General features: G+C 46.2%; 1 protein-coding gene across 1 annotated transcript; it reads right to left on the bottom strand.

Moving 5' to 3' along the window:
* Positions 1 to 485: 485 nt before the first annotated feature.
* Positions 486 to 7,611, bottom strand: DUSP6 (dual specificity phosphatase 6). The gene is made up of 3 exons (XM_040344156.1): positions 6,966 to 7,611; positions 4,104 to 4,535; positions 486 to 1,835 (listed from the first exon to the last, which is right to left on the bottom strand). Exons 1-3 carry the CDS (start codon positions 7,357 to 7,359, stop codon positions 1,528 to 1,530), a joined length of 1,134 nt encoding a protein of 377 aa, XP_040200090.1. The 5' UTR covers positions 7,360 to 7,611; the 3' UTR covers positions 486 to 1,527.
* Positions 7,612 to 13,989: the final 6,378 nt, after the last annotated feature.

Below are 13,989 nucleotides of genomic sequence, written 5' to 3'. Positions count from 1 at the left end.
ATGGTCAGCATAGAACAGGGGTCTCCAAACTGCGACCCGAGGGCCAGATGTGGCCCTTTACTAGCCTCTATCTGGCCCTTGTGGCACTATTCCTCTCACCGATACGAGGCTCTATTCTTCCCTCCGACGCCATCAGGGGGGGAACTATTTATTCCACTGATATCAATGATGGGATACCATTCCTCCTAATAGGAGCACTACGACTCCTCCTACTGAGAACCAACCTTGAGGCCATATTTATTCTCACTGATGCTAGGCCCGGGACATTTTCTGCTCCCGCTGGCCACAATCAGGCCCTCCTAAAGTCCCAAGGACAATAAACTGGCACTTTGTTTGAAAGGTTTGGAGACCTCTGGCGTAGAACTGTGCAGTGGTGCCCGTGTAAAAACAGGACACCTGATAGTACATCTCACAGTGAATGAACATTTTTACAACCCCTGTGTCAGAAAAATACCCACACAAAGAAAATGAAGAATGCAAATACGTTCAATAACCAAAATAGTGATTTATTAATAATTTAAAAGATCTATAATAAATTTCTTAAAACTTTATCCCGTGGACATTTGGGAGCACAATGCTTCTCCCTTATTGGCAATAAGTGTGCAATCCAAGCTTTGCAGGTCACTGGTACATACTTCCAGTTTACACAACCCAAAAAAAAAAAAAAAACCCTCATACATACCATAGCATTATAGGTGTGGCTCCATAAAAAAGGTCAGAGGTAATTCACATTAAGTTTAAGAGCAATTACAAGTGTTAAAAACATGAAAACCACTATGTGGTTCAAACGCTCAGGCAAAGTTTACATGAATGTGAATCAGAATTACAATTGTAAATGAACAAACAACCTTCTGTGCATACAAATACAGGATCTTCATATCCTGATGCTGAAGAGCAACATTAGTCATTACAACTACCACTAAGCCACGCAAGATGTGCCTCAGCTTAAGCAATAATGACGGTTTGCAGTGCTTTTCACTACTCAACTCTGCTACACTTTTTATGAAAACCATTTATGTCAAGTCCAGTCCACCTCAAGTCTTAAAAAAAAAAAAAAAAAAAAAACACAAAAAAGAGAGAAAGTAAAAATATTGACAGTGCTACCAAAAAATAATAATATAATACTTCAAAATTCTTTTGAAGTTTTAAATGCTTTCTTTGGCTCCTTTGAATTTTAGGAGAACCGGTCTTCACAGAAGACAACGATATATACGTAAAATATATATATATAGTCCATCCAAAACATATGGATTGTTTGTAGTCCAACTCTACTTGATTGGCTCTCAAGCCACTGCATTATTAAGGCAGTGCTCTCATGTAACCCTGCCAAATCATTTGGAGGTCCGAAGATTCCGCTCTCCAGAACATGGAGACTTCAACCAGCCATCTCTTCTCACTTTAATAATCTTTGATTCACAGGTCATTTATTACCTCCTATCGGTAACACATCTGTCAAAAGCTTGCGACAGACAAAAACCCTTTTCTGTATAGGAATGATTATCGCCAACATATTGCAGAGATTCAGTCTCACGTAGAATGCAAAGAATCTACTTTAAAGACATTTTGATTGCCTGGACTCGAGAAATACAATTGTTGAGGAGGGACGCGATTGTCACAAGGGCTGGTAAGTCCCAATGTCCTTTCAAAATCCAACAGCTGACCCATAAAATTAAAGTTGGGGGAAATGTTGGACTTCTTCATCTTGACTATGTCATAGGCATCATTCATGGAAAGGTTTAGCTTCTGCATGAGATAGGCCACCGTGACTGTGACGGACCTGCTGATTCCTGCAAGGCAGTGTACCAGGACACCACAACTTTTTCCTCTAGCCTCATCTGGAACAAGAAAAAAGGGGAAAAAAAATAAATAAATATTAGTTAATCTAGTAAAAGAGAAAATAAATAAAATCTGCACACTGCTGATCCTGTAGAAATTCAAACAAGTCCTCCATCCACTTCCTGTGTTGTCTCAAAGAACCCACCTAGTACTTCTCTTGGACTACAGAATAATTTGCCTTTATGTTGGAGATTGAAGCCCCATACACACTATCAGTTTTTCTGCAGGTTTTTCTCTTCGGGTTTTCCAAAAACATGTAGTGCAAGGGCCTGCCTGATTGCATATGAATTGAAACTCTTAAGGTTTGACCTCATATTAGATGGTTTTGGTAAACCTGAAGAGAAAAACTGATAGTGTGTATGGGGCTTGAGAGGACCAACTAGAAGGACTGACTGACTACACTTATACTGTGTGCCAGATTTACTAAAACTGGAGCACTCAGAATCTGGTGCAGCAGTGCACAGTAGCCAATCAGCTTCTAAAATTAAGCTGTCAATAAAACCTGAAAGCTCATTGGTTTTTATGCAGAGTTGCGCCAAAATTTGCTCTTCCCAGTTTTGGTAAATAACACCCTATGGGGTAAAATTTACTAAAACTGGTGCACTCAGAATCTAATGCAGCTGTGCATGGTAACCTATCAACTTCTACAATAAAACCTGGAAGCCGATCGATATCTATGCACAACTGCACCAGATTTTATTCGCTCTAGGTTTTAGTAAATAACCCCAGTGTTAACGCTTCATAACAGGATTTAAAAACCAGGTGCATTTCTGGCAGATCAGGTATTTTTCTGTATGTGAAGTGCTGGCACACACACACACACACACACACACACACACCCCCCACAGAAACATACAGGGGGCTATTTACGAAAGGTGAAGCCACTTTGCACTACAAGTGCACTTGGAAGTGCAGTTGCTGTAAATCAGATCGGAAACGACGTGAAGCTCTGCAGATTTTTTTAATCCAATCATGTGCAAGCTAAAATGCTGTTTTTTTTTTCCCTTGCATGTCCCCATTGGATCTACAGTGACTGCACTTCCAAGTGCAAACTATGAGTGCAAAGTGGATTTGCCTTTAGTAAATAACCCCCATAGTCCTGATGCGTTTCTGCATGCATGTTTTTTAAAGTGTTCTTGCAAAGTTTCAAGGGTTTTTTTTTTTTTTTGCTGTAATGCATTTTTGATGCATCTTACCATGTTACAGAACAGAAAAAAAAAAAAATGCTGGAGTGATTTTTTTCCCTCTGCACAGAAAACACCCCAGCATGTTTTTTTTTCTGCACTGGAACTGGCTGCAGTAGTGCGACTAAAATTCATACAATCTGCAGAGAAAATAAAAATACCCCCACCACCATGCACTGGAGGGCATCTGGTATGAGCTGGCATGAATGGTCTTTTAGAATGGATACAAAAAATAAAATGGTGCATATGTTGTAGAGATGAGTTTTTTTTTTTTGGTTTTTTTTTAAACTCATCTCTACAACATATGCACCATTTATTTTTTTGTATCCATTCTAAAAAGACCATTCATGCCAGATGCCCTCCAGTGCATGGTGGTGGGGGTATTTTTATTTTCTCTGCAGATTGTATGAATTTTAGTCGCACTACTGCAGCCAGTTCCAGTGCAGAAAAAAAAAAAACATGCTGGGGTGTTTTCTGTGCAGAGGGAAAAAAAAAAAAAAAAAAAAAACACTCCAGCATTTTTTTTTTTTTTTAAAACTTAATATACACTTTTTTAAAAAAAACGATAGAAATAGAAGCCCCAGCAAAAAGAGCAACCATACAAACAAGATCTAGTATATAGAACATAGAAGTCCCAGCATTTAAGGAAAAGAGCAAACAGACAAGAAAGACATAGTATATAATATATGTACTGGATAATATATAAAACTCTAAATAATTATCCAACCGTTGTGCCAGCAACAATAGCTGTATTCAGTCATGATAAGAGAAAGAGGGAAGTCACAGGGGACAGCCGATTAAGAGGAACAGGATGTCAACATTGCTGTAAAATGGGTTCCTTTGTAAGAGGAAATGCACTACAATGCTTGAAGATTAGGTACTATGTGGCAGACGGCCAGAAATGTCTTCCTGCAGTGCTCAGATTACCATCTCACTATGTTAGACTGAGGATGAAAGTTCACTAGTCCAAGGCTAGATCAGGCATTTAAAAAGGAACTCACGGCACTTGTATTTGCAATATAAAAGACTCTGGGTTAAGCCCCAGCAGGCACACAAGCATGATAAAGGAGCACCGATACTCACCAATAAAAGAGATGGCTTCTGGGAAAAACTGGGACAGGTTTTGGCTCCAGTGGTCCGATATTGGAATCTGCTTGTACCTGAACTCCCCGGCATTTTCAAAGAGATTGGGCAGGTTGGGGGTCACATTCAGGATGTATTTAATCCCAAACTCTTCTAAAACATCCAGATTGGTAGAATCTTTGGCACAGCCGAGGTACAAGTAGGGCAGTATTTCAACTGGGAATGAAGGTTGTGTGTTGGACAAGGGGCTGCCGTCAGAGTCCGTGGCACTGCTGGGGTCCCGGTCGATGTCGGATTCGATATCCGATGAAGAATCGGAGCTGATTCGGAGGCCTCCCAAGCCTAGCACTGGCGGGGAACTACTGCTGCAAGAACTATCCAGATTGGTTTCACAATGCACTGGATACTCGGCCTGGAATTTGTTATAACCACCTGAAAAACAGAGAGAAGTCTGGTTAGAGCACACTGTCAGGCCGAGAGACGTCTAGTTAGAGCACACTGTCAGGCCGAGAGACGTCTAGTTAGAGCACACTGTCAGGCCGAGAGACGTCTAGTTAGAGCACACTGTCAGGCCGAGAGACGTCTAGTTAGAGCACACTGTCAGGCCGAGAGACGTCTAGTTAGAGCACACTGTCAGGCCGAGAGACGTCTAGTTAGAGCACACTGTCAGGCCGAGAGACGTCTAGTTAGAGCACACTGTCAGGCCGAGAGACGTCTAGTTAGAGCACACTGTCAGGCCGAGAGACGTCTAGTTAGAGCACACTGTCAGGCCGAGAGACGTCTAGTTAGAGCACACTGTCAGGCCGAGAGACGTCTGGTTAGAGCACACTGTCAGGCCGAGAGACGTCTAGTTAGAGCACACTGTCAGGCCGAGAGACGTCTAGTTAGAGCACACTGTCAGGCCGAGAGACGTCTAGTTAGAGCACACTGTCAGGCCGAGAGACGTCTAGTTAGAGCACACTGTCAGGCCGAGAGACGTCTGGTTAGAGCACACTGTCAGGCCGAGAGACGTCTAGTTAGAGCACACTGTCAGGCCGAGAGACGTCTAGTTAGAGCACACTGTCAGGCCGAGAGAAGGGAAACAGAGCCGATCTTTATGAATAACATGTCCAAGTACACAGTATAGTCACGTTCCATTGATAAGATCCTCGTCCTCCATCAATGGAATGCCAATAAAGTACACGCTCATATTCCATACATAAGGTTAGACTTTGGACCTGGGCTGGCCGTGGTGATATTCTTATCATGGCTGCTGATAATCTCTGTGGTAATAATCGGTAAACTAGCTATGTGGACTCAGATTTCTTTGCAGCGATCACACAGGAAGGAAATGATTATCTCCAGACCATTAGTGAAGACGCTCGATTGGCCAAAGTCCAGGACTACAGGTAAAAGAATAAAAAGATACCAATACTCATTGTTTGTGCCCAGAAAATACACCCAGACTGGCATTGGCTTATCCGGAGGCTAGGGGGTCCATTAATATGACAATGCCATCTGTCAGTAAGAACAAGGCGCTGGCTTGGCTTTTTATTTCAGTGTAAAATATAAATTGAGGCAATGAGTCTAATGGGGTGACAGAGATAAATGCCAGCTCCTGGGGTAGGCTGCTGCAGGCTTAATACGGTGCCAACCAGTCACATTTGAAGGCCAGCTTCATTTCATTAGGAGGGGGATGAGTTGTGCCAGCATTCAATGGCAAGTGTCAGCTTCTGGGGTAGCCTGTCACACCTGTCTAAGGAAGCAATGAGCCTCTTCTAATGGATGCCAGCTATCAATGACAGATGCCAGCTACTGGCTCTGCCTGTCACTCAAGTGGTGCCAGCACATTTTCTTATGTGGAGGTGCCTGCAGTCTGCAGCAAGACAGGGACCCCCCAACGAGAATGGATAGTCTGCAGCAAGACAGGGCCCCCCCCCCCCCCCAACGAGAAGGGACAGTCTGCAGCATGACAGGGACCCCCAACGAGAATGGATAGTCTGCAGAATGACAGGGACCCCAAACAAGAAGGTATATTCTGCAGCATGACAGGGAACCCCAAACAAGAAGGTATATTCTGCAGCATGACAGGGAACCCCAACAAGAAGGTATATTCTGCAGAATGACAGGGAACCCCAACAAGAAGGTATATTCTGCAGCATGACAGGGAACCCCAACGAGAAGGTATATTCTGCAGAATGACAGGGACCCCCAACGAGAAGGGATAGTCTGCAGAATGACAGGGACCCCCAACGAGAAGGTATATTCTGCAGAATGACAGGGACCCCCAACGAGAAGGGATATTCTGCAGAATGACAGGGACCCCCAACGAGAAGGTATATTCTGCAGAATGACAGGGACCCCCAACGAGAAGGGATAGTCTGCAGAATGACAGGGACCCCCAACGAGAAGTTATATTCTGCAGAATGACAGGGACCCCCAACGAGAAGGTATATTCTGCAGAATGACAGGGACCCCCAACGAGAAGGGATAGTCTGCAGAATGACAGGGACCCCCAACGAGAAGGTATATTCTGCAGAATGACAGGGACCCCCAACGAGAAGGGATAGTCTGCAGAATGACAGGGACCCCCAACGAGAAGGTATATTCTGCAGAATGACAGGGACCCCCAACGAGAAGGTATATTCTGCAGAATGACAGGGACCCCCAACGAGAAGGGATAGTCTGCAGAATGACAGGGACCCCCAACGAGAAGTTATATTCTGCAGAATGACAGGGACCCCCAACGAGAAGGGATAGTCTGCAGAATGACAGGGACCCCCAACAAGAAGGGATAATCTGCAGCATGACAGGAACCACTATCCCTCCTGTTTGGGGGTCCCTGTCATGGTGCAGCCCACCCCGCGTGTGTGCGGTTAGTACCTTCCAGGTAGAACGCCTTGCATCCCTCGTCCTTCAGCCTCTTCATGAGAAGTCCCAGCACGGACTCCCCTCCGGTGTTCTCGTTCCAGTCGGCACTTCCCTCATCATAGAGGATGACGGTGTCGGAGCCGCACCTCCGGGCAAACGTGTCCCGGTCCTCTCCCCGGGTGAAGAGCGATCGGATGGGTAGGTTGCCTTTCTTGAGTCGGCGCAGCATGATGCCGGGGATGGCCACGTTGATGGCGGCGTCGATGTGGGACGATTCGTAGAGCTCCGGGGGTCTGCAGTCCATGACAAGGAGGCGCTCGTTGGCCAGCTGGAGCTGCTCATTGAGCCAGGCCACCGACTTGCTGAGCGCCATGTCTGGGTGTACGGGTCTCAGCTTGTCTATCATTGGGGACGGGAGCGGGGTGCGGAAGGACGGGAGCGGGTGCGGAGGGAGCGGGGTGCGGAGCCTTCCTTGAATGGAGCCGTCTGCTGCTGCAGATCTCAGTGAATGGCCTCCTTTCCTCCTCCTCCTCCTCCTCCTCTATCTCTCTCCTTCTCCGGATCAATCAGCTCTGCGCGGCCCAGCCACCTACTGAATGGATACAAACACGGGACGTCTCAATGGATACATTGTGCGCGCCGGCCAATCACAGCGCGCCCCAAGCCGGTTGCCTTGGAGACGGGCCGGCTGGAACAGGTTGTGTTGATGAATTGTTAATGAGTTTGTCATTCACAAAAACGGAAAGGAATTTCCGCTCTGGATCAGCCGAGTGCAAACAAGCGGCAACAGCAGATGAGGGGAGGAGGAGGAGGAGGGGGGGAGAGGAAGGAAGGAGGACGGGGGGAGGGGGGAGTGAGCTGCCTTGTACAACGTGTACAGGAATTCCGAGCTCTGCCACTCACATTCCCCTCACACTGCTCTCCTCTTATTATCAATGGCTGGGGCCACAGCAAAGACACCCATACACACTATACATAGCCCACATGTTGGGCTCTCCTCACAAAAGTCACACAGGGGAAATCTTCCAAGACAGGGCCCCCTTTAATTGGCAGGGATTTCCTCTCACTTCCTGTTTTTTCTATGGGACAGGAAGTGAAGGGAAATCTCCCCAAGGGGGACACAGGGAAAAAAAAACAGACAGGGGTTACATCAATTCCATACTCTATCCAAAAAAATCATTTTGTTTTACTTTACCAGTAATCTAATGGAAGAGCAGAGGAATTACTGCAACCAGCAAATACCATAAACTAGAAGTATATTATAGATGGAAATAATACAACAGGGGTGCCCAAACGCTGGACCACTCTGGGACGGCATGTCGGCAAGCCCAGTTCCCGGCCTGCCATCCCTGAGCATCATTGTGAAGAGGGAAGCCGGCACTAGAAGAAGCAGAAGCGGAGTGATACCAAATGTACTCTGCCTGGGACAGGAAACATTGGCTCTGCTCTCCACTGCAGCCACATTCTTCCTCCAGCACCAGCTCCTGTCACACTGATGCACAGGGATGGCGGGTCGGGAACCCACCAACAGTACCAGCCAGCAGTAACCACCAGCATTACCCGCCAGCAGTATGCAGCAACAGTACCAGCTGCAGTACCCACCAGCAGTATCAGCCAGTAGTACTAACCAGCAGTACCCGCCAGCAGTATGCACCAACAGTACCAGCCAGCAGAACCCACCAACAGTACCAGCCAGCAGTACCCTACAACAGTACCCACCAGCAGTACCCTACAACATTACTCACCTGCAGTACCAACCAGCAGTACCCACCAGCAGTATCAGCCAGCAATATCAGCCAGCAGTATCAGCCAGCAATATCAGCCAGCAGTACCCACCAGCAGTATCAGCCAGCAATATCAGCCAGCAGTACCCACCAGCAGTATCAGCCAGCAGTACCCGCCAGCAGTACCCACCAGCAGTATCAGCCAGCAATATCAGCCAGCAGTACCCACCAGCAGTATCAGCCAGCAGTACCCGCCAGCAGTACCCACCAGCAGTATCAGCCAGCAATATCAGCCAGCAGTACCCACCAGCAGTATCAGCCAGCAATATCAGCCAGCAGTACCCGCCAGCAGTACCCACCAGCAGTATCAGCCAGCAATATAAGCCAGCAGTACCCACCAGCAGTATCAGCCAGCAATATCAGCCAGCAGTACCCGCCAGCAGTACCCACCAGCAGTATCAGCCAGCAGTACCCACCAGCAATATCAGCCAGCAGTACCCACCAGCAGTACCCACCAGCAGTATCAGCCAGCAGTACCCGCCAGCAGTACCCACCAGCAGTATCAGCCAGCAGTACCCACCAGCAGTATCAGCCAGCAGTACCCACCAGCAGTATCAGCCAGCAATATCAGCCAGCAGTACCCACCAGCAGTATCCACCAGAAGTACCTGCCAGCAGTACCAGCCAGCAGTATCCACCAGTAGTACCCGCCAGAAGTACCCACCAGCAGTATCAGCCAGCAGTACCAACCAGCAATACCCACCAGCAGTACCTACCAGCAGTATCAACCAGCAATACCCACCAGCAGTACCTACCAGAAGTACCAACCAGCAGTACCAGCCCTGGAGGACTGCCAGCAGCAGCCCCCAGCCATACCCACCTGGGGGAGCCACCAGCACACCTGTAATACAATAATAATAACAGGTATACGCTATAAAAAAAAAGAAATTCCTTTTATTTTACCAGAAATTTAATGAAGAGCAGAGGAACTACTGCAAGCAGCAAATGCCATTAGCTAGAAGTATATACCGTACACTCAGCAGCCACTTTATTAGGTCCACCTGTTCAGTTATTATTACAGATACTTCTATAAGATACTTATATAGCACCATGAATTTACCAAGCACGTTCACATATATATATTGTATAGCCACGTCAGTCCCTGCCCTCAAGGAGCTTACAGTCTAAGGTCCCTAACTCACATTCATATATACAAGACCAATTGTGAGAGAATCCATCCAATTCACCTACCTGCATGTCTTTAGAGTGTGGGACTAAACCCAAGTAGGCACAGGGAGAATATGAAAACTCCAGAATATCATGGTTGGGATTTGATCCAGCAACCAGCAGAAGTGCTAACCACTATACTACTGTGCTTTTTGATTGCTTGGTAACACAAATTGCTAACCAGCCAATCACATGGCAGCAACTCAATGCATTTAGGCATCTAGACGTGGTGAAGACAACTTGCTGAAGTTCAAACCGAGCATCAGAATGGGGCGACGAAAGAGGATTTAAGGGACTTTGAACGTGGCATGGTTGTTGGTGCAAGATGAACTGGTCTGAGTGTTTTAAAAACAGCCGATTTACCTGCAAAAAGAGAAAATATCCAGTGAGTGGCAGTTGTGTGGATGAAAATGCCTTGTTGATGTCAGAGGAGAATGGGCAGACTGGTTCGAGATGATAGAAAGGCAACAGTCAACTCAAAAAAACACTCGTTACAACCAAAGTATGCAGAATACCATTTCTGAACACACAACACATCGAATCTTGACGCAGATGGGCAACAGCAGCAGAAACCCACACCGGGTGGCACTTCTGTCAGCTAAGAACAGGAAACTGAGGCTACAATTCACAAAGGCTCACCAAAATTGGACAATAGAAGATTGGCCACCCTAAACCCAGAAACAGGCAGAGACATACCAGTATGTCGTGGGCAGGCGGTCCAGAAGTGCGTAATAACGTTTCACTTATTAGCTGCTTGTAATGGTTTTGCACAGAGCGGCCCTGATCCTCCTCTTCTTGGGTCCCACATTGGTGCTCCTGGCTCCTCCCCCATGCCAAGTGCCCACCATAGCAATCAGCTTGCTCACTCCCAAGCAGGCTGTATGTGTCCACAAGGCACACAAAGTGGGGGTCGGACCCACCCCCCCTCTCCTTCCTCACTGTCTGTGACTGACAGCAGCAGGAGCCAATGGCACCCACTGGTGTCTCTGAGCCAGTGATGATAGAGAGAGCAGCGAAGCTGCTCTCATGCACAGCACTGGATCGACTGAGGTAAGTATTGGGAGAGGGCTGGGGTCGAGCTGCACACAGAAGGTTTTTTATCTTAATGCATACATGTAAAAAACTTTCTGCCTTTGGAACCACTTTAACCACTTGCCGACCGCCGAACGACTATGTACATCGACAACATGGCACGAGCAGGCAGATTGGCATACAGTTACGTCCCTTTAAATTTGCCGCCTTGCGAGTGCCATTGTGGTCAGCAAGGGCAGAACAGGGGAATTCCTTTGTAAACAAGGTATTCCCCTATTCTGCCTAGTGACAATGTCATTGATGACCGTTCCCCGTGATCAGGAACGGTCATCAGTGACATATCACGTGTAGCCACGCCCCCTAACAGTAAGAATCACTCACTAGTACTGACTTAACCCCTGCAATGCCACCTAGTGGTTAACCCCTTCATTGACAGTGTAATTTTTACAGTAATCCCGCGATCGGGTGACAGAGATGAAGAACGGAGAGAGGTAAGTGTAAACAAACCTTTCCCCATGCTTCCCAGTCAGACTGTCACTGATCGTCTGTTCCCTGTCATAGGGAACGACGATCAGTGACGTGACATGCCAAGCCACGCCCCCATACAGTAACAATCACTCATTAGGTCACACTTAACCCCTTCAGCGCCCCCTACAAGTTAACCCCTTCACTGCCAGTGTCATTTTCACAGCAATCAGTGCATTTTTATAGCACTGATCGCTGTAAAAATGACAATGGTCCCAAAATGGTGTCAAAAGTGTCCGATGTGTCCGCCATAATGTCACAGTCATGATAAAAATCACTGATCGCTGACATTACTAGTAAAAAAAAAATATTAATAATAATGCCATAAAACTGTCCCCTATTTTAGAGAAGCTATAACTTTTGCGCAAACCAAAAAATAACCGCTTATTGCGATTTTTTTTTTTACCAAAAATATGTAGAACAATACTTATCGGCCTAAACTGTGGAATATTTGGGGATATTTATTATAGCAAAAAGTAAAAAATAAATTTTTTTCAATATTTTTGTTTATAGCGCAAAAAATAAAAATCGCACAGGTATGACCAAAAGAAAGCTCTATTTGTTGGAAAAAAAGGACATCAATTTTGTTTGGAAGCCACGTCACACGACCGCGCAATTGTCAGTTAAATTGATGCAGTGCCGAATCGCAAAAAGTGACCTGGTCTTTGACCACCAAAATGGTTCGGGGCTGAAGTGGTTAATAATAGTACATACATCGATGTATAAACAGATACAAACATGAAAGAGCTTAATAGGAGCACTGCTGGAATTTAAATATAGTTGGTGAGGTTGAAAAAAGACACAAGTCCATCAAGTCCAACTCATGTGTGTTATTTTTTTGTCAGTATTACCTTTTATATCCCTGTATGTTAAAGCGGGAGTTCACCCATTTCTAAAAAAAATTTTTTTCTTCCCCTAGATTCCTGCTCGTTCGGTCTAGGGGAATCGGCTATTTGTATTAAAATAGGTGCAGTACTTACCCGTTTTCGAGCTGCATCTTCTTCCGTCGCTTCCGGGTATGGTCTTCGGGAGCGGGCGTTCCTTCTTGATTGACATTCTTCCGAGAGGCTTCCGACGGTCGCATCCATCGCGTCACTCGTAGCCGAAAGAAGCCGAACGTCGGTGCGGCTCTATACTGCGCCTGCGCACCGACGTTCGGCTTCTTTCGGAAAATCGTGACGCGATGGATGCGACCGTCGGAAGCCTCTCGGAAACCTGTCAATCAAGAAGGAACGCCCATTCCCGAAGCCCATACCCGGAAGCGACGGAGAGGATGCGTCTCGTAAACGGGTAAGTACTGCACATATTTTTAAATAAATAGCCGATTCCCCTAGTAATAACGAGCAGGAATCTAAGGGGGAAAAGTGCCCTCTAAGGGTGAACCCCCGCTTTAAGGTTGTTTAGGTGCTTATCTAATAATTTTTTGAAATGCTCTATGATCCCTGCTGAAACCACTACCTGTGGAAGAGAATGCCACATCCTTACCACTCTTACAGTAAAGAACCCTCTACGCCGTTTAAGGTTAAACCGCTTCTCTTCTAATTTTAGTGAATGGCCACGTTTCTTTTTTAGTTCCCTTTGGCAGAAACGTTTATCCCTATTGTGGGGTCACCAGTACGGTATTTGTACATTGAAATCATATCTCCTCTCCAGAGAGAAAAGGTCCAGTGCTTGTAACCTTTCCTCATAACTAAGGTCCTCCAGTCCCTTTATTAGCTTTGTTGCCCTTATTTGGATAATCTCCAGTTCCAGCACATCCTTCCTGAGGACTGGTGCCCAGAACTGGACGGCATACTCCAGGTGCGGCTGAACCTGAGTCTTGTAGAATGTACATCAATACCAGGGTATTTATACAGCAGTTATTTATAGAGATATCTCCAGATGAATGTTGTAGAAAAGTTCAGTTGAAGGAGCCTCTGAGGATGATGCAGTGTCTGTCTCAGAGACCTGAGGACCAGGTCTGCAGTGATGGGGAGATACTCCAACTGCTGTCAAACCAGCCTGGAACAGCACTTTTCACCATCAGGAACTGTGGTTTGGCACCAGAGCTCAGATTCAGACTATCTACTCTGCACTGTAGCCCCTCCCTAGTAGTAATCTGGCCTAGATGCATAATCTGGCCCTAGCCTATGCTGGTTATTGAGCCCTAAGCTAAAACTAGCCATAAAATCCCAGAGCAGAAGGGACTGGGTTAACGTAAATAACAGAAGCTGTGTGTAAACTCTATTGCAATGTGTAAACTCTATTGCAATAAACAGGTTCACCTACTAATACATATTGGAAGTTGACCACTACACATGTAGAGCAACACCGACCTAGCTATCTGGCACTGTGCATGTGAGATAATAACAATAGGACAGAGATACATCTGTCACTAGGATTCAGAAATACACTCAAGGAGTTATGGACAGCTACCATTAAACTATTGGAACATACTGTATGAATATTTGCCTAATAGCTTCTGCTTCTGGTCTGGGTGAAAATACAGCTGCAGTAACAGCCCAGTGTGCATAAGGTAACGTGACACAG

This window comes from Rana temporaria, chromosome 3, assembly GCF_905171775.1.
Source record: "Rana temporaria chromosome 3, aRanTem1.1, whole genome shotgun sequence".
In the NCBI taxonomy this organism is placed as follows: Eukaryota; Metazoa; Chordata; class Amphibia; order Anura; family Ranidae; genus Rana; species Rana temporaria.
Note: the sequence above shows the minus strand (reverse complement) of the source record. Positions and strands in the feature narration are given on the sequence as shown.